The sequence below is a fragment of the Drosophila elegans genome, unplaced genomic scaffold, assembly GCF_018152505.1.
Source record: "Drosophila elegans isolate 14027-0461.03 unplaced genomic scaffold, ASM1815250v1 contig_208, whole genome shotgun sequence".
Classification (NCBI taxonomy): domain Eukaryota; kingdom Metazoa; phylum Arthropoda; class Insecta; order Diptera; family Drosophilidae; genus Drosophila; species Drosophila elegans.
Genome location: NW_024545578.1, coordinates 2,965,248 through 2,983,927, shown reverse-complemented (window position 1 = coordinate 2,983,927; position 18,680 = coordinate 2,965,248). Strand labels below are relative to the sequence as shown.

At 36.8% G+C, this 18,680-nt stretch overlaps 3 protein-coding genes across 9 annotated transcripts in view; 1 reads left to right on the top strand and 2 right to left on the bottom strand.

The window, feature by feature from the left end:
- The window catches only part of LOC108145646 (supervillin), a 123,999-nt gene that overhangs the window by 82,503 nt on the left and 22,816 nt on the right, over positions 1–18,680 (top strand). The gene's annotated exons all lie outside the window — the stretch shown is intronic.
- Positions 11,121–12,682, bottom strand: LOC108145650. Its single transcript, XM_017271205.2, has 2 exons — positions 12,230–12,682; positions 11,121–11,577 (listed from the first exon to the last, which is right to left on the bottom strand). The coding sequence occupies exons 1-2, from the start codon at positions 12,629–12,631 to the stop codon at positions 11,224–11,226; spliced, it is 756 nt and encodes a 251-aa protein (XP_017126694.1). The 5' UTR covers positions 12,632–12,682; the 3' UTR covers positions 11,121–11,223.
- LOC108145648 (probable cytochrome P450 4d20) lies at positions 13,471–16,291 on the bottom strand. Its single transcript, XM_017271197.2, has 5 exons — positions 15,953–16,291; positions 15,392–15,778; positions 14,653–14,722; positions 14,393–14,589; positions 13,471–14,328 (listed from the first exon to the last, which is right to left on the bottom strand). The coding sequence occupies exons 1-5, from the start codon at positions 16,113–16,115 to the stop codon at positions 13,616–13,618; spliced, it is 1,530 nt and encodes a 509-aa protein (XP_017126686.1). The 5' UTR covers positions 16,116–16,291; the 3' UTR covers positions 13,471–13,615.

The following is an 18,680-nucleotide window of genomic DNA, read 5'->3' as shown; positions in this document are numbered from 1 at the left end:
CAACACCAGCAGCAAATATTGCAGGTACAACAGCAACATCAGCCAATGTTGCTGCTACAGCAGCAACAATTGCTACTACAGCAGCAAATATTGCAGGTGCAGCAGCAGCAGCAACAAATAATGCAGCAGCAACAGGCATTGCAACCGAAACCCCCTTACAAGCTTCTACAACCGAAACATTTTGTAAAAAAATAGAAACTAAGTTCAAAGCTTGCATTGCTTACTACCGTTTGTGCAAAAACCAATTAACTTATATATATATACATAAAAAAACAGCTAAATAATATATTTTATTGACAATTTGTTTAAACAATATATTATGCCACAATATATTTTTACGTGATGCCAAAGAGCAGATGAAAAACTATTAAAAGAAGTAAATAAAAAGAAACATTAATAAAGTTGACGGAAATCCTATTTAACTGTAGTTTTGTTTGGCCTCTAACTGTTATTTCTTTCTAACTGAATGTTTAATATACTAACTAACTAACTACTACTTTCCACCAAATGATTCCCCGCTGAAATTAAAGGTGTTACAATGTGCTTTAAATGTGTTTTGCGGCCACTCTTTTTATATTTTCAATCAGTGACTTTCGGAACAATCTTTTATGTATATATACCGCTTTCTAATTAAATATTTCAATCATTAATTTCCTTTTTACTTATGTTGTTTTAAAAGAAAACGGTTTCGCTATCGGTTAACATTGTGTGTTTCAGCGGTTAACATAATTGACATAGCGTTGCCAGACAATCAATTAGTCAGTCAGTGGGACTATCAAAGTTTCATGTTCATGTTAACTTTTTAAAATATTCATTCAACAGAGCCCTGTTGTCGGAAATCGATAATTTCGATGTTTTTGGCGGAAAACAACAAAGTTGCAAAGATATTTCAAATAAAAAAAGCATTCTTGTGGGCGGACACCGATTGACTAAAGTATAACTAATATCAATACAAAATATATCAAGCGTTCGATTAATACGTTTATGTTATTCTAATTACCCCATTATTTTTTAATGTTTAATGAACATAGTGCAATTAGCAGAGTATAAATTGGAGTGTAATCGTTAACAGTAATATTGATTGGTGTGACCATTTTAAAGATACCTTTAGAGATGGAAAAACTCCGATGGTACCAGCCAAATATCGAAATTACTGATGTTTTGAAAATCGATGAAGCCAGTGTGACCGCCACACGGGTTTCAACGATGTTTCTTGTCTACCCTGCAGCGGTCACACTGCCTCGAAGGCTATATAAACAACCCCCGCAAATTGTTGTTGTTTTAAAAAATAAAAGACGCCAGCTGAATCGGACGCGCGTTGAATCGAAAGTTTCGCTTCTCGTGTGATTTTGTTTATAAAACATATCAACAAATTGTAATAAATATTAGTGCCGCACAGGAATATTTCTATTAATATTTTCTTTACTATATATACAACGACCTTACAGGATATTTACGATTTTAAGTGCGACGCTATCTGTTGTATTGTTCTGTTTACATTTTGCAATCGCGCGCGCATTTTGTGCCGGTTGCGAAAAACTCGTCGTTTCGCCAATTGCATTATGCTAATTTAGCGCGTTCCAAAGACAATTCGTCATTGCTCAAGGCAAAAAGAAGATTTACTACGTTTAATTCTCAATTAGCGAAAAACAATTGCTGGCAATTGAAAGTGCAAGTGCAAATTGCGGCGGAACAGCGACATTTATTGCTCTCATTTAAAGGTTTGTACAAACTATAGACATTTTTAGTTTGAAAGCCAGACGGATGTTCTTTTATTTTTTTTTTAATTTTTCGCCAAGGGTTCATCTGCCTAGTTCTATCCCGCTCTAACTCCTGTTTTCCTTGTCTTACCTGCTGCAACCAAACAGCCGAAAAAATTGTAAATGGTTGTTTTGTTTTGTTTCCATTCAAACATTTTGCTGATTCACACTGCAGACTTTGTAACACTGAGAAAAGACAGAAAGTCTTTAGTTAAAAAACATATCAGAAATGTTCATTTAATACAAAAAAGAAATATAGTTATAATCAAAATCTTAATTATTATCTGATATTCACCTAAGGTTTAATTTGATAACAATTAAATACTTTTATTATTAGAATTTTATTATTTTTGATTTTAGGAATTGCCGAATAGATATATTATTATTATTTAAAATAAATTATTATTTAAAATAAATTATTATTTTAAATAAATTTGATTATTTTTCTAAATAACTATATTTCAAGTGTATCTGAACACCGACAATTTTTGTAAAAGTTTTCTCGTTTTGCTTGCCATTCTTCTTGTCCAGATATTGTTGTTGTTTTCTTCTTTGCTTGCACTTGGACTCTATTGTTATTCTCTCTCTGTCTCTCAATAAAAAAAATCTTTGCAGCCGCCGCTTTTGTTTTGGTTTTTTTCTTCTTTTATTTCCAGTTTTTAAGTCCGACTCGCTTGAGCAATTTTAGCCAAATTTTGTTGATTTAGTCGATTTTAATTATCAAGTGTTTAATGTCCATTGTCTTTAGGTTCAAGGTCTCCAAATCAGGCCAGCATTTGCATAAGGTATCACAAAGCCAACTCCTTGAAAAAGTAAATCAATCAAAATAAAAAGATTTTGGCCCCTATTAATTCATTTTCAATTTTTATATTTGTTTATCCAAACATTTCTGATTTTTATTGCATAACTCCAGTTCGGGTAAACTCCCCCTCAAAACAGGTAATCCGAAAAAAAAATTATAGCTCATTAATAATCAAATGCGGAGCGAATCAAATGTTTAAGTTTGTTGGAGAATGCCTTTCGTTTTCAATGAATTTGCATAATTTGTGTTTGTATTTTGCTTTTTTATTTCTCTTTCGCTTTGGCCCGTGCCGAATTTCTTTGGCGGTGCCATTTGAAAACGAAATTTGTTTGCAATTTGTTTTATTTTCCAGGCCTTGATTTGCGATTTAATGGGATGCGTGTCTGCCCAGTTCCAATTAAATAATGGTAAATCGACATGAAAAATAATCGCAGACAATGCTTCCAGAGAAATTGATTAGTCTCGTGTTTCAACAGTTTTGTTTTTTCAACTTGCCCGTACTGCTGTTTAGCTACAAATCAAAAAAGAAATTAATCCATATTTTATTTCCAAGTTGTTCAACAAATTTGTATTTGTTTTAGATAGAAATTGATATCTATTTTAGACAACCTATATTTCTGTATTGTACCCTTACATCATATCAACTTTGATAGTAATGTGTATATTTCACCAACAATCATAGAAGAATATATTATTGTTTACCTAAAACTTACCCTACAAATTTTTGATAAGAATTGCTTGTTTAGACAGTTCAACAAAAACCTATTTGGAGATTACTGACGTGTTTTATTTCTTTATTGTGTTTATTTTAAAATATATATGAACTTTGATATTAATGAGATTTTTTCACACAGATTATAGATGAATATATATTGTTTACCCAAAACTTACCCAGAAAATGTTTGATAAAAATCCGATTGTTTTCTTTACCTAGAAATTATGCCTATATAGTTTACCTAGATAAGAAGTTGCTTCTTCGATTTCTGCTTTTATGGCGAAGTGCTCATTTGTAAACAAAACAAACGATTGGCCATAAATAGACAGTCGAGTGCTGCTTATCGCTTCGGATTTTTATGATAGTCGAGTGGCACTCCGGGTTAATTTCCCTCTACTATACTACCCGCCACATGGGAAAGTGTTGGATTTTGGATGTGGATGTGCATTACCCCAAATGCACAGCGCCCATAACAACGACAGAGAAGGCAGATGCCCGGGGAATAGAGATAGAGATAGCAACGCCCGATCACGTCGGAGTAGGAAAAACGTGAGTCCAAACGCTAATGAGCCAAAGCAAATAAACGAAGCGGATTGAAACAAAGTTCTGCGGGAGGAGCAGTTCAGCTGAAAAACTTAGGGGCCTCGCCCTGTAAATAAAAAAAATAATCATAAAAATTTATAAACCTACACAAAAAAAGGATTCATAAATATGTTTAAACAAAATAATAAAAAACTTTTGTTAACTAAAAAATTGAGTTTGATATTTAATATTTATTCTCCTTCTAAAACACATATTTTTAAAATGTTTGTAATTGTGTCAGCAAAGTTTGTAAAATGTATTATTTCGATTTACTGAAAAAACAAGATTTAAGTATTAAACGATGGTGTACTTTGATTGTAGCTGAAAAGGTTATTGTCAAAAAAAATATTAACTGTAAAGAAAGCTAATAATGTGAAAAATATGAACTGTATTATGATCAAAATTAACAGAATGCCTTGATCATCATCTTCATATTAAAAGAAATGTTTGGTTTCTTACAAATACTCTATTTTTAGATATGTTAAATTTGTCTGAGTGCATATGGCAGCTCAGTTTGGTTTTGGTTCGACTGGCATTAATTGAAAATGCCGCCACCGCCGTCGCCGCGTGATCGAATGATGCATTATCAAACGGATGGCTGATCCGATCCCACAGCTATATACCCATATCCATACCCCTTCCCATATGCATTCCCCGATCCAGCCCCCAATCAAGTGGAGAAACATTTCCATTTAGGGGCATATGTTATTTGATGCTGCGCTGCGTGCTGGGGAATGCATTTCCAGATTACAAAACCATTAAACTCACATAATTCCAAGGCACTGATCCATTAATTATGTTTTCGCTTCGGTTTGTTCTGGTCCCGTCGCGCGGCTATAAATATTATTTTTATTGGAATAAATCTGTACATCGTTTTGGCTATAAAGTTGTAAGCGCGTCAGGGGAAGTTTTATGAGTCCTTCAACCCAACCGATTTCCGATCCAATCGCAGTTTGCCTGCCCAAAAGTTGTCTAAAATATTACACAATCTGCGGCTCTAGTACATTGACTTTTTTTCGGTTTTTACCCTGTTTACTTAGCTGTCTCTCTTTCTGGCTTTTTGGTTACGCTTTGCACAGCTGTTGCCTTGTATCTGCATCTGTATCTGTATCTTTGTATCTGGTTAAATGTATCTACTGCTGGCCGTTACTGTCGGTTTCCTCAATTTGTCTGGGCAAGTGTTTTGCGGCAAATTGGCCTGTGGCGTTGAGTGGCCAACTATTGTTTAATTGGACTTACTGGGGAGATAAACCCTTGATTGAGCGGATTATGAAACACATCCCTCACACTTGCAGCTCATTAAATACCCCAACACATCACATCAATGCCCCCACAGTTTTTACGCTGGCTAATTTATGACCCCATGATCTCCCTTCTCCACACATAGCTTCCAAAAAAACTTGAAGTTTTCGCAATTGGAATTGAGTTACTTACAGATACAAAAAAAAAAACAAAAAAAAAACGAACTAGAAAAACCATTGGCAGGAAATGTTGAAATTTAAAAATTGGCTTAGTCAATATGTCTGACTTAATTTGATTTTAATGAGAATTAATTGCCAACAATTGGAGGCTAAAGAAACGCTTTAAAAAGCTGTGAACTATAACAGAGAATCGAAATTCATTTAAAAGTAAATTATACTGATTAATAGCTTTATAATGTGTGTTGCTTTTGATATTTGTTATCACAGTTTTAATATGTGGTGTCCATATATAATGAATTATTTATGGCTCTATATAAAAAGAATTAAAGCTTGAGAAACGCTTTGAAAACCTATGAGTTTTAAAAGTTTCTCGAGGAATTTAGAATGGAATTTCTATTAAAATTTAACTACATTGCTTAATAGTTTTTTAGTGTATGTTGCTTGGAGTCCTTATCATATGGTTCATTTATGGCTTTTTTATAAAAAGTGTTTTTCTAGCAATGAATTAAAGCTTAATATAAACATAAACAGTTATTGTGCCAGATTAAAGTGGAAATTAATAACTGCCTTTTTTAAACAGTGATTCTATATTCAACTATAAATAATAACTCAATTGCATGCCAATTTCGTATTTGCCAGCTACAAATTGAGGCGGAAACCACTAGTTCTACTCAGTTAGTGCATAGTTTATGAGTCATTTTTGGCCAACGCATTGCATCCTTTTATGCTTGGACGCCACTAGCCAAAGCTAAAGCCAAAGCCATAAATCTAGACGGTTTTATGGCCAGAAGCGGAAACGTGAGTCGCCGTTTTGTGGCCGCATATATATTTTTAGGGGGCAGGAGCTGTAATAGATGCACTTAAACTGTCACTTCACCAGTAAAAGTCCCAGACGGAGTTTTTCCGACATTGACTTTGACACTCGCGAAGTCAACCAACCCCCGACAGGATAACATGCAAATCCAAAGTCCCAAGGCTCTCGTTTTTTTGTTTTTTTATACTATTTGCATGCTATGTTTGTCTGCTGGCAAATAAAACTCATCTCATCAGCCCAGTTGACAACTCATTAGCTCAGGCATTCATTCTCTCGTGGGGAGAAAGATGATGTGATGGTTTAACCACCTCCTTCGCGTCCCCGTACAATGAACTCATTTCGGACTAAATTCTGGGCTGCGACTTGGACTCGAACTCGCATTTGCTACTTTTGTTGTCTGACAAGCGCTCATAAATCCGCAGCTGCAACTGGCCCCTCAATACTTAAAGAAATATTTTCATATTTTCTGTAAGATCAATTGAATGATTAAAACTGTCAGTCTATGTTAAAGAATTCACACGGAACTTGTTAGTTTTCGTGAGTTAAAAAGTAAGTAAGAAGACTTACTTTAAAACCATAAATATGATGTTTGCAACTCATGTTACCATCTGCAGGATATATGATTTGGATAACAAATAATCCTTAAAATTATAATTTTATAAATCAATTGATATTTTGTGTCTAAAGCTGAAAAAGATCACACAAATAATATATTTAGGTAATTAAATGTCAATAAGAAAAATTTATAAAAATGTTTTTGAAAATTCTTTTCGGCTACTGTAAGTCTAAATGCGATCTTGCATTTTTTTATGTGCAGCTTCCAGCGAATGCAAAGTGGAGCTGCCTCCTCGCCACTGCCCTCAGTCTCCTCCCCTTGAGTCCAGACTTCATCTTACGGCAGCTGAAAAGCAACTCTTTGTGCTGGGGTCTGCTGGTTTGGCTCCTTTGTCTGTCTGCCCTGTCATAGATATCATCATTGGGCATTTATTATTTCAGTCCTGGCATCTTCGTGTGCTTGCATTGGTTATTCAATTTCCTTTGTACGAACTACGTACTGCTGTGTACTTCCTCGATATATTCAGGCCGCCACTTGCTATCTCGGGAGTATTATCGATTTCTGGGCGACAGCGTGACAAACAATGAGCTGTTTTCCTTTGATATATTGAATTGCATTGTTTGGCCCTGGCTGTCAGTGCATTGCCATTTCCATTTCCATCTGGAGATGGAGATGGAGCTGCAGCTCCCATTCAACTCCCAGACCCCCAATCATCGCATCTCGGCTGTCGACTGTCGCTTGTCAGTCAATCAATTAGACACCTGTTGCTCGGTGCTTAGGCTTCCACGCGACAAGCAAGACAGCTGACATTAGCAGCCAGACTTCCATAAATCGAAACTCATCAGAATGTCGTTTTAGTGAGCATTTTAGGAGTTGTTAAATAAAATTTTTATAAATATTGGTATAATAATAATGCAAAGAATCTTCTGATTCATAAACAATAAGTTTTGTAATTATTAAGGATTAGTATTGGAAAAAAAATTAAGCTAAAGTCAACATTGTGTTTGCTTTTTGCGTTCTAATTGTTTGACAATAAGGTCTGATCTTAAATATCAAAATCTCAAACAACAAATATGAATGTGGCCTCTACTTAAAAACAATTCTTTGTTTAATATATATATTTACTTTTTTTGATTTCTACAATTTCCAGTTTTATGTGTTGTGTCAAATTTATTGATCAGAACATGATTTTTATTGACTTACAAATTATGGATAGCTATAGAATGTTTAATGGCATGTATCTCCTAAATGGCTCACTCTCTCTCGACCGAAAGGAAGCTTCGAGCACTTCCTTCCCCAGTTTCCTGCGACTTCGAACACCCAACTTCCATCTGTCATCATCATCAGCATCAGCATCCTCTCGCCATATACTGTTAATCGATTATTAATGACTTTGGCGCAATTAAGTAACAAACAAAGCAAAAATCGCTTCATCGGGACAGCAACAACATGCCATTAACCATTAACAGGCGGCTCCATAAACTTGGCCGAGACAGGAGGTGAAGGGGGCGTGGTCCCTCTTCTGTTCACTGACAGTAAAAGTTGCAACTTGCAGCAGCAAAAAAGGCAGCAAAGGCAGCAAGTGCAGGCTGCGGTTGCGACTGCAAGGCAGAAATCTTAAGAAAATCAACATGCAAAACCAAAAACAACTTACGCCTTAAAATGTGAAAATGCGAATGACCCGAATACACCGACACATAGATACAATCACCCATACATCCGAGTGTACGAGCTGAAATTGATAGCATACACGGCGCATGCGCAACACGCCAAAAAGCCTTAAAAGGCACCAAACAGCAACAACTTCGATGACGACGGGCGACGATTTCCTTTTCTGCGCTTTCAGTTGTTGGTTTTTTTTTTCTTAAATCTGCTCCAGGCAAACTAGTTTTACGTACAGTTGGTTAAATACCCTATGAACGTATTGGTACTAAGGGTATGCTCAGTTAATAAGTCACACAAAAGAGTAGATATTTAAGGATACATAAAAGTTATGGTGATTATAGCATTTAAAAACTTATTTCAAAATAATGCATAATAAAAGATACTCTAATTTAAAGACATTCCAATGTCAATTAAGACAAAGCCTAAAATATGATTTTAAATTTGTATATTATAAATATAGTTGTTACTGGCTTATTGCTTTTAAATCTATAAAAAATTTGTTACGACAATAAAGGTTATTAAAGGCAATAGCCAGTTATTAACCACAATAAACATTTAAGAATAATTAAAAGTTATTGAGAAAAAAATTATTGGCAAATGTTTGTAGGTTTAAAAAGATATTTGAAAGGTAATGAGTTAATATTATTTATTCAAGATACCTTTGTTTAGAAAGAAAAACTGAATGATTTAAAATCAGTAAAAAAGATATCTATAAATGTTAATAACTTTTTTTTCCTTTCACTATTTGGGTATGAATAGTATTAAGTTAATGATCACATTAAAATATTTAAGCTTTAAGGATAAATTAAAGTTATTCGAATATTTATAGATCTTAAAAGTTATTGGTTTTAATTTATAGATATCGATATTTCCATGACGATTAAGAATTAAATGATTTGATTTTTGTTTTCCTTTTATTGTTTGAGCTTTTGCTTTTTTATCTCTTATACTATCCGTAACTTTAACAGGATATAGTCAATTCGTTGCCTCAATTATCGGCTGCAACATTTTTCTTGGCTTTTGTTTTTGGTGACAACGATGCCGCCATCGCACTTGCAACTTTTGCCATAATTGGCCAGGCTGTCAGTCTGCTTCGTTTTGGCATAAGCAATTTTCATTTATTTATGCAAAACATTTGCAAATATTTATTGAGCATTTTTCACTGGAGCTCTCGCTCATTCACATTGCATTAACACATTTCCCCAATTTTCTGTCTGAGTGTTTGCCCCAATGAAAATGAAAAGTTCACGTTTTCGGCAGAGGAAAACTCGTTTCGTTTGGTTATGCATAACGTTGACAAGCCTCAGATTTTTGTTTATTTTTTTAAAGTTTTTTTTGTATAGTTTTCGTCATGCTTGAGTGGCTTAGACCCAGAGTCTCAGCTGGAGGCTCAATGAAGCGCATAAAATGTGCCGATGGATGTGGGTTAGGAATAGTGCTCTGAGTAGGTGATTAATTCCACACATTTCAACATCAAGCATATCAGATGAAAGCCAGTTGAGTAATGACTGGAGTTTTGTTCAAATCAATTAAGTTTTTATGGAGTGCAAAAATTAATTAACTGGGCAATTGAAGAGAGGTTTCTTGGCTGTGCACAATTTACTGCTTATAAATTGCAATCTTTATCACCTCAGCATAATCAGCACTCCCCATTCACATTCCCTGGCAATTTTCACCTGCAATCGTCAGAGCCCACGTCGTAAACACCCAACTACAAGTTGCATTTTAATTAGTTTCGCTGCAAAAATAAATTAGAAATCAGCCAAGCCACTCCCCGTTTGTCTGCAATAAAACGCATCGCAGATTGACGTAATCGCATTCCGAGAATTACACATAAGTGGCATACTACTCGCTCCTTCTAGTTCTAGCCAGCTAGTCTTTCCATAAAAAGAACCAGCGTCGAATGCCACGCCAATTGTGCTAATAAATGAGCCACTTGCTCTGCGGCCAACAGGTGTTTCTATGGCCTATGTCTTTGTTTTCCCCTGAATCTCGTTCTTTTTTGTTGGTTTTTTTTTCTTGGGCCCTCATAAGGCGGAGACATTCACAGAGAAAAGCCGACTTGGCCATCGACTTAAAAGGGAAAGAAGCAACAAAAACAAATACCCGAAAGCCATAAAAGCCAAAAGTGTTCTTTTGACTGAGAGGAAAAAAGAGGCTGGGGTTTCGGCCAGCTTCAATGGCTTATGGCCATTCTCCAGTTTGGCCTGCTCTGTGGGCTCTTCCACTTTGATTTTCATTGCCATAAATGGCATAATAATTTGGCCTTTGTCTATATCTCTCTGCCATCTAAAGATCTTGTTGAATTATTCCGCATTTTGCTTATTATTGGCTCAAATAATTTCTTTATAACCGGATCATTAATCAAAGCGTTTCCGTCTTGAGGTGTCGAAAACGGAAGAGCCTCGGGCTGGTTTTTGGAAATCTTTCTTTTCGAACTCATTAATCATGATCTAATACTCCTATATGGCCATTTAAAAGCGAGCGAGAGATGTTTGATGGGTTTTAAAATATGAAATAACAAATGGAACAATTCATCTAGATGAACTAGCAAATGGCTAAATATGTATATTTGTATATGTATATATAAATATATATATTATTTTTATTCATTATTATTTTTTTGACATCTGTACTTTTCCCTGCTTTTTAATGTTTTTTGACTGACATAAGCAAATTGGCAGGACTTCCCTTTGCCTGTCTAAATATTTTGCTAATTCTTCGTATTTTTTTTCCTTTGCCATTTGCGAAATTCAATCCTTCAACCGCTTTTGGCAGGGTTAACTCATTTGCCAGAGGGTTGAATTTCAAGTTGTGCAAATGTTTGCCCAAGGATTGTTTTGCCAAGGACTGCCCTTTATTTAATTTCGTATCTTTTTCTTAAAAAAATTGTACACTTTAGTGGGCATTAGTTTAACAAATTTAAAAGCTGCTTGAACTGATCGTCCAAGTTTAAAGGGGCTTCAGTGGTGGTTGGTGGTTGGGTGGGCGCCTCCGTGGTCGTCGTCGTGGTGGTGGTTGTGGAGGTCGTGGAGGTGGTGCTGGGCCTGGGCTTGGGCATGGGCTTCGGCCGAGCCCGGCCATCCAAACAGGCCTGCAGGTGGTTGTAGTTCTTGGCCGTGGACTCCACGTAGTTGCGCTCCGCCTTGTGGCAACATTGATCGTGCTGCAGATCCACTACGCGGTATCTTTCCTGCAGCAAACTAGCAGATTCTGAGGCATTTCCCGAAATGCTATATGTGGAGACCGTGTTATTGGAGCCCTGAAATGATTGGGATTGTTAGAGAGATCAAAACTTTTACGAGATTTTACGGAAATCAATTTACAGCATACTATCTTTGCAACAATACCATCAAGTTATTGTTATTTGAATAAATTAAGGCTGCCTTAAAAGGCTTAAAAAAATCAATTTAAGATTTAGGACTATAACTAAACAAAATATTAAAATATTTGTTACTTTTCTGTGTTAATTAGCATATTAAATGTAACTTGAATAAATAATGAACTATAAATAACTTTACAAACTTATTGTATAATTTTAAGAAATATTAAATAAATTGCCGTTGACGAAATAATAATAAATAAATAAACAAACATTAATAGTATAAATATATAATAATAGTATATTTATTTATTTATATTTTATGAACAAGATTTACTTTAATGAATCTGCAATATTCAAATATATAAATATCAATACCTCAATGTGCTACGATTATTTTACTTTTTTATTATTTAGTTTTTCTGTTAGTTTTGATTAGAATGTTTAAGAATATTTAACTGACTCAAAGTGTAGGAATTATTTTGTTTTTTAATTCACATTACAAATTATCCAAATTAAATTAAACTTTAATCAAATTAAGATAGGTCTTTAGTTATAGCTTGTATCCCAGATTTTGTAGAACAAAACTCACCACAGCGGCATGGCAGTTGAAGGAATCGAGGGTGTTATCGATCCTGTTGCAAACGCTGAGCTCCTGGCACACCCTCTCGGAGGAGAGCCTGATGGTCCTGCGCGTGGCCAGGAAGTCAGAGTCAATGCCTTTCCTAGAGTTCTGGGCCGCCTTGGCGCAACTACTGTAGTTGGCACTGTACTGTTCCGCGATCAGGTTGGATTCGCCAATATAACCGCCGAAACAAGCCACCGAGGCGAGGGGATCACGATGCGTCACTCGCGAATTGAGGAACAACCGGGTGAGGCCATCCTGGGTGGGCAGACCCACATAAGGAGGCAAGGGTCTACTGATTCCTTCGGCGGAGGACAGAACCACTAAACCGATCACGGACAGAAAGGCTAGTATTTTCACAAGGCACATTGCAGTTGATATTCACCAGATCCCAAGACAGAAACTCTTTTGACGCACTCCCTGCGATGGCGACATCTTTTATAAGCATTTTCGAAGGCGGCTGACAGTTGCGAGTTGATAAGACTGATATGTGATTTCCTTTCGCGATGCTCTTATCTGTTTTGCGAAACTTTTCTATTGCCCTGGCGCATTATCTTTTGGCCAATGATAAAGCTTAGTTAAACACCAGGCTGCTGGGCATGATTGAATTGGGATCACCTAAGATTTACTGCTTCCGCGAAATGCATTCTCTTTTTTTAGTTAACTAATTTAAGAAACATAAGACTAGGAATTTTGAGTTAATTATTACCTTTCATATTTTATATGACGCTGAAGGAGTAGCTCTTTTCGACGGTGTGAACACTTTCTAAGTAGCTGGTTAATATTGGCCCAAGGTAAATACAGTATTTTACGTTGATAAACGCGGGATTTTTTTATGGCGCGCCACGCTCATTCGCTGTTCAAATACCTTTTGTTTGGGGGTCTAATTTTATAATCATCGCAAATATTGATACAATCTTTGTGGCTAAAGCTGTGTGAGTCGCAATGCGTTTAAGGGGTTGTAATAGGAGTTGGATGAGTAAGCAGTTTATTTATAAATGATCAACATGTTTTCACCACAGAGTTATTAAGTAAATGCAATCACAATCCCTAAACACACTTTATGATTAGAAATCTTAGGAAAATGAACAAAGTGATTCCTTTTAGTAAGAATTTCCTGTGCATAATAGTGTACACAATGTAAGTTTCCAAAAAAATAGTCTTTATTTTGATATTGATTAGATACAATTAAAAAAAAAACACATAACTTTGTAACAAAATAGTCTTTATTTCGGTAATGAACAACAGGTTTTTGGTGCTTAAAGGATTAGATAATAATTTCTTACATGCTGCTACATCACGAATATCCCAGTTACCTTTAACCGAAACCTTACAAAATGAGTGCCTTCAGTATTATAATGACTTCCTGGGCCTAAGACCCACATTAATGCCCGAAGTTGAACGCAGAATGAAGTTTAACATTGGCTTAACATCCTCGCCAAGGGGAAGCAATTCGTAGTATCTAATGACTTTGCTGATCAGAGCCTTCATCTCCAGAATGGCAAACTTTTGGCCAATGCAGTTCTTGGGTCCGGCACTAAAAGGCAGATAGGCGAAGGTCTCATGGGATTCTCCCTCACCATCCAAAAATCTTTCTGGCTTAAAGCTGTGAGGGTCAGCAAAGTAGTCCGCATCTCGATGGGCGAAGTACAGAACTAGATACACACTCGTATTGGCCGGAATGGTCTTGTTGCCAATCTGCAGCTCCTTGTGGGTGTATCTACCAACTGCTGGAACTGGAGGATATAGCCGCATTGTCTCCTTAATAACGCATTCCAGATATTTCAGATCATTAAGCTGCGATTGGGTAACAGGAGCAGAGGGATCTTGGCCTAAAACTGAAAGACATTCCTCGTGGATACGCTCTTGAACTTTCGGGTGCCTGGCAATGGCATAAAGGGCATGGGAAACACCACTACTGGTGGTGTCATCGCCCTCGAACATGAAGGTATCCACCTCCTCGCGAATATCTGCATCGTTTAACGGCTGGTTGTTAATAGTCGACTGGAGTAGGATGTCCAGCAAAGCCATCTGAGATTTGCTACCAATTTCGGCATCGCCCAGACCTGCAAAAGATTAGTGTTGGGAGTTATTATATATGACTTCCTGCTGCTGATTCAGTGCATTTACTTAGTGGGCGGTAGGTGCCGTTCGCCTTCGCCCGCTCCACAGTTTCCCGTCGCTCGCGAATGACCTTGTCGGTGAATTCGTGCATGACGCGAATCTCGTTCAAGAGTCGCCTGTGTAGAAAAGGTGCCACCAGCGGAAAGAGCCAGTCGTAGCGTTGCGATAACTTGAACATGCGATCCGGTTGGATATAGACCACACTATATGAAAAAGTGGCAGTGAGTTTAAAGAAAACATTTATTATAATACCCATTTGAACTCACTTCTTGAGCGCCTTGATGTACGGGAAATCGGGGTCATTCTGGGCATTCACCTGGACACCCATGGCGGCCTCTGTAAAATAGTTTAATAAATCAATATTTAGCAAAGTACGGTTGAAGCTGCGGTTCTTAAATAACAAACACATGTTCTTATAACTTTTTTAGTTCCAATTATATTACAAACCTATATTATTATGACATATTTATTTCTTGATAAATAATTAGAAAAAGCAATTAGTCCACAGTGCCGCAGAATTTTAATTTGTGTAAACAATACGTCATATTGACTTTTTTAATTGAGCTGTTATTGTGTCTATTTTAAGAAAAGCAAAGCTAGGGCCTCGTATCTCTCCAATGTTTTTTAATTTTATGGAAAATACACACACAAGAAAACTTTAGTTATAGCTCATGTGAACAATAAATTACAATTAAGTCAGTTCCTTACCGATTAATTAAAATGTTCTATGCTAAAATAATTTTTTTATGTTCTATTCATATTTGCTTTAATATAAAACGACAAACAGTTAAAGATAAAGACAGTGTAAGATAATTTCTTTCTTTAACCACGTTTTAAACAAATGACTTTCCTGAAATAAGTCTATTAAATAAATTAAAATTAAAATAACATTGAATAAACACTCTAAGAAAGCGTGCGGAAATGAGCTTAAAAGTCAAGTAAAGAATCATATTCACTTAAATTGCCATTATAAAAGTTTATAATTTAGCAAGAGTCTCGACTAACCTGTTATCACATCAAGAGCTGCCAAGGAGACATACTTTAGCATGTCCAGCGCTGTTTTACCATCGGCCACCTTCCTCAGTTTCTCCACCATGATCCCACTATTCCGATCCATGATCTCCACATAGTGTTCAAGGACCTTGAAGTGAAAGGCATGGGTGAAAATCTTTCTCCTCGCATGCCACTTTCTACCCGTGCTAACGAGTAGACCATCGTTGAGAAAGGGTCTTAGATATTGGTAGAGTTGACCCTTTTCCAGCAGGGTAGTACTGGCCAAGATGGTCTCGAAATACTTCAGATCCTTTGTGTAGATCAGCGATTCTCCTAGGATCCAAAAGCGAAAAGTCTTGCCATATTCTTCAAACTTTTCGCCCACCCAGGGTATTATATCTGAAATTGATTTGTTGTTAGATTTTCTCTGTTTAAAGAATGTGTTTTAAGGTTTAAACTTTTTGGTAAATAAAATCCTTCCTTAAAATGCCATAAAAGTTGAAATATTTCGATTTGAAAAGTATGGTTTGTTTCTTAAATTAAGATGATATTAATTCCTTGAGTAGAACTTACTCTCTGCTCCCAAATGCAAGGCCTGAAGGCCACAGCCCAGGATGGGAATCGAAATGGGTCCTGGGATCTGAGACTTTTCGAAAACATCAACTCTTTTTCGTTTTCGTACAAAGTCCCAGGTGAAAAGCAAGATCAGAACGCCAGCTATCAGGGTCAGCAACATATTTTTTCAACTGTTAATGACAATGACCTCACAGCGGAGATTAAAGCCAGGGGATCAGCTTCGGATGAGTTTAGAATACAATTTTGATTTTAGCTGGTTTCACTTTTTTGCGTTGTTGACGCCGTCGCTTTTGTAGATCAACTGTTTGGGGCGACTGTTGATAACCGGCCGCTTGACCAGCCAAGCGCAATTTCAGTTTTTAAAACTATATATATATGTATATATTGTCTTTGTAGAATTACGATTCTCTCCCTCTCAGCGAATTGCTCTCAATGGAACTGGTTTTAGTTGAAACATATGAGTTTTATTTTGATTATGAGTTCGAGTGCTGCAACTGGCGGCATGCGGATCGCATTTTAAACGAAGCTTTTCGTTCTGCCAGATAGTCGAAGTGACCATGCCGAATAAGCAAGTGCTGATATTGAAAGTGTAAAATGTACATACAGTAGACAGTCAGTGGAGTGAAACAAATGACATGGTTGCTGGCTAACTGGCGGTTTTGTTTTGAGATTAGTAGATCGTTTACTATACGTTTTAATGTGCGCTAAAGGCTGGGTAACTTTAAAATACAAAGCAATTACAATTATTAACAACTTGACAATTTAAATTAATAAAAACCCATCGTAAAAAATACGTTCTCTTTTTTAAAGCACGTCATAGTTTCCATTGTTTACTGTACTTATAGTATATTTCTAACTAATTAACATGCGGTTCAGTTTAGGAATTAATTTACTTGTGCCTCGTCGAGCAGCAATTACTTAGCTTTGAATTCAAAGCAATCATTTCCAAATGGCGGGGCAAAATGCATTGTAAACTAGCAATCAACTATAAGCCAGCTTTTCATTGCAACAATGTCTTGGTAATTAAAAGGCGAATTAATGCGCCAGATCAAACCCTCGAAAAAAACTATTCCGCGAAGGTACCCAGGAAACAGTAGCATCTTCCGATGATCTTCAGAACAAGACACTTGACAAGCCACCAGTTTCAGTTCAGTCCAAGCCCTTTATTTCCATGCCACCTTCCCCGCCAGAAAAAAAAAACAGCTGTGACAATCGGAGCGAGGCGACAAGACACGAGACCAGACCTCGAGACTACACTCAGAAAATCAAGCACTCTAAAAATAATAACAAATATTAAAACTGTGAAATTTCAGAAATTTTACTTTTCTCCTATACCAAACGGAGTACAAACTAAGTATTATCCGTAAATATACAAAATTAAACATTAAGTTCACAATTTAAAAATTTCTGAAAAATAAAAAAAGTTTATAGACAAATTAGCCAAATTTTTAAATTTCATAAAACTATCGCTTATGTTCTTTATCTGTTGATTTTTTAGTCTTTTTTTTATTTATAGAAGCTTATATTTCTGAGTGTAACGAGGTCCCCGGTTGAATGGACTACTATTTGTGCGCGTAGTTCTGGTTGCCGTTGTTCCCGGTTAACTCGTTGAACTTGGCGGCAGAGTTCATTGGAGTTGAAGTAGGAAACTTGGGATGAGGGTGCCCTATGGAGACAACTCACCATAACACACAACACACCGGAGATAGTCAGTCGTAGCAAGTACATTCACTTGACGGTCAATTAAGGCACTTGGATGACATCCGCACATGTTCTTCATGGGCCTGGCCAGAAACCCAAACCAAAACAAGTTATCAAAACGTCGAAAGCCCGAAAGAAGTTTACCTTCTTCCATGACGATGACGCTGTTCCTCTGACGCCAGCAGAACGGTAAATGGGAGCGTCACACAACATATATATATATAGAAATATATATCTTCTAGAAAAGATACCAGATATAAGCAGAAAGAAAAGCAAATGCTGTCGGCCCAATTGTAGAGCAGCTAAAAAACGTCGACTCACGTTATTCCCAAGGAAATTGAAGCAGAAAGCGGAAGAATTTCATGGTGAAGTAATGTAGGTAATTATGCGGGTCCCGGTGTTGGGGCGAAAATATAGGAAAACTCAATCAATAAGTGCACGCCCATCGGCGAAACGAGGGAAAATCCGTGACAGGCACGTAGTACAACCACAGGCGGAAAATACAGAAGATTTAACCACTCCCTTTTGGATTATATATATATAGCTTCATCCAGATCTTAACCAGCTTTAAGTGGCATTCGTGCATACACTCCTTTGTTTAGCTTGTCCAAAAAACGCATGTTTCCTGCTTCCGCTGCAGTCAAAACACAGAGTCATCTAGTAGAAGCTCCCCAAACTCCCGAAAAAACCACCCAATCTCCCCCAGAATTACCACCCCATCATCATCATCTACATCCATGGCCATTGACATCGAACAAAGAGCTGGGGTTTTGTTTTGACGCATTTTCGGTGTTACCCCGGCAAACCGAAGAACCGAAAGAATAACATGTCTGGGAATCCCCGAATGGGATGGGTGTTGGTGTGGGTGTGGGTGTTGGTGCTGCATGGAGAGGGGCTACTCACTGGAGGGTTGGTGCTGCTGACAGCACGTGTCTGGGATACTGCGCCTGCTCGTGGAAACACACAAAAGTCAGCTGATTGTGAAAGTGTAGCAACTAAGTTGCTGAGATAAATGTTGCCAGGC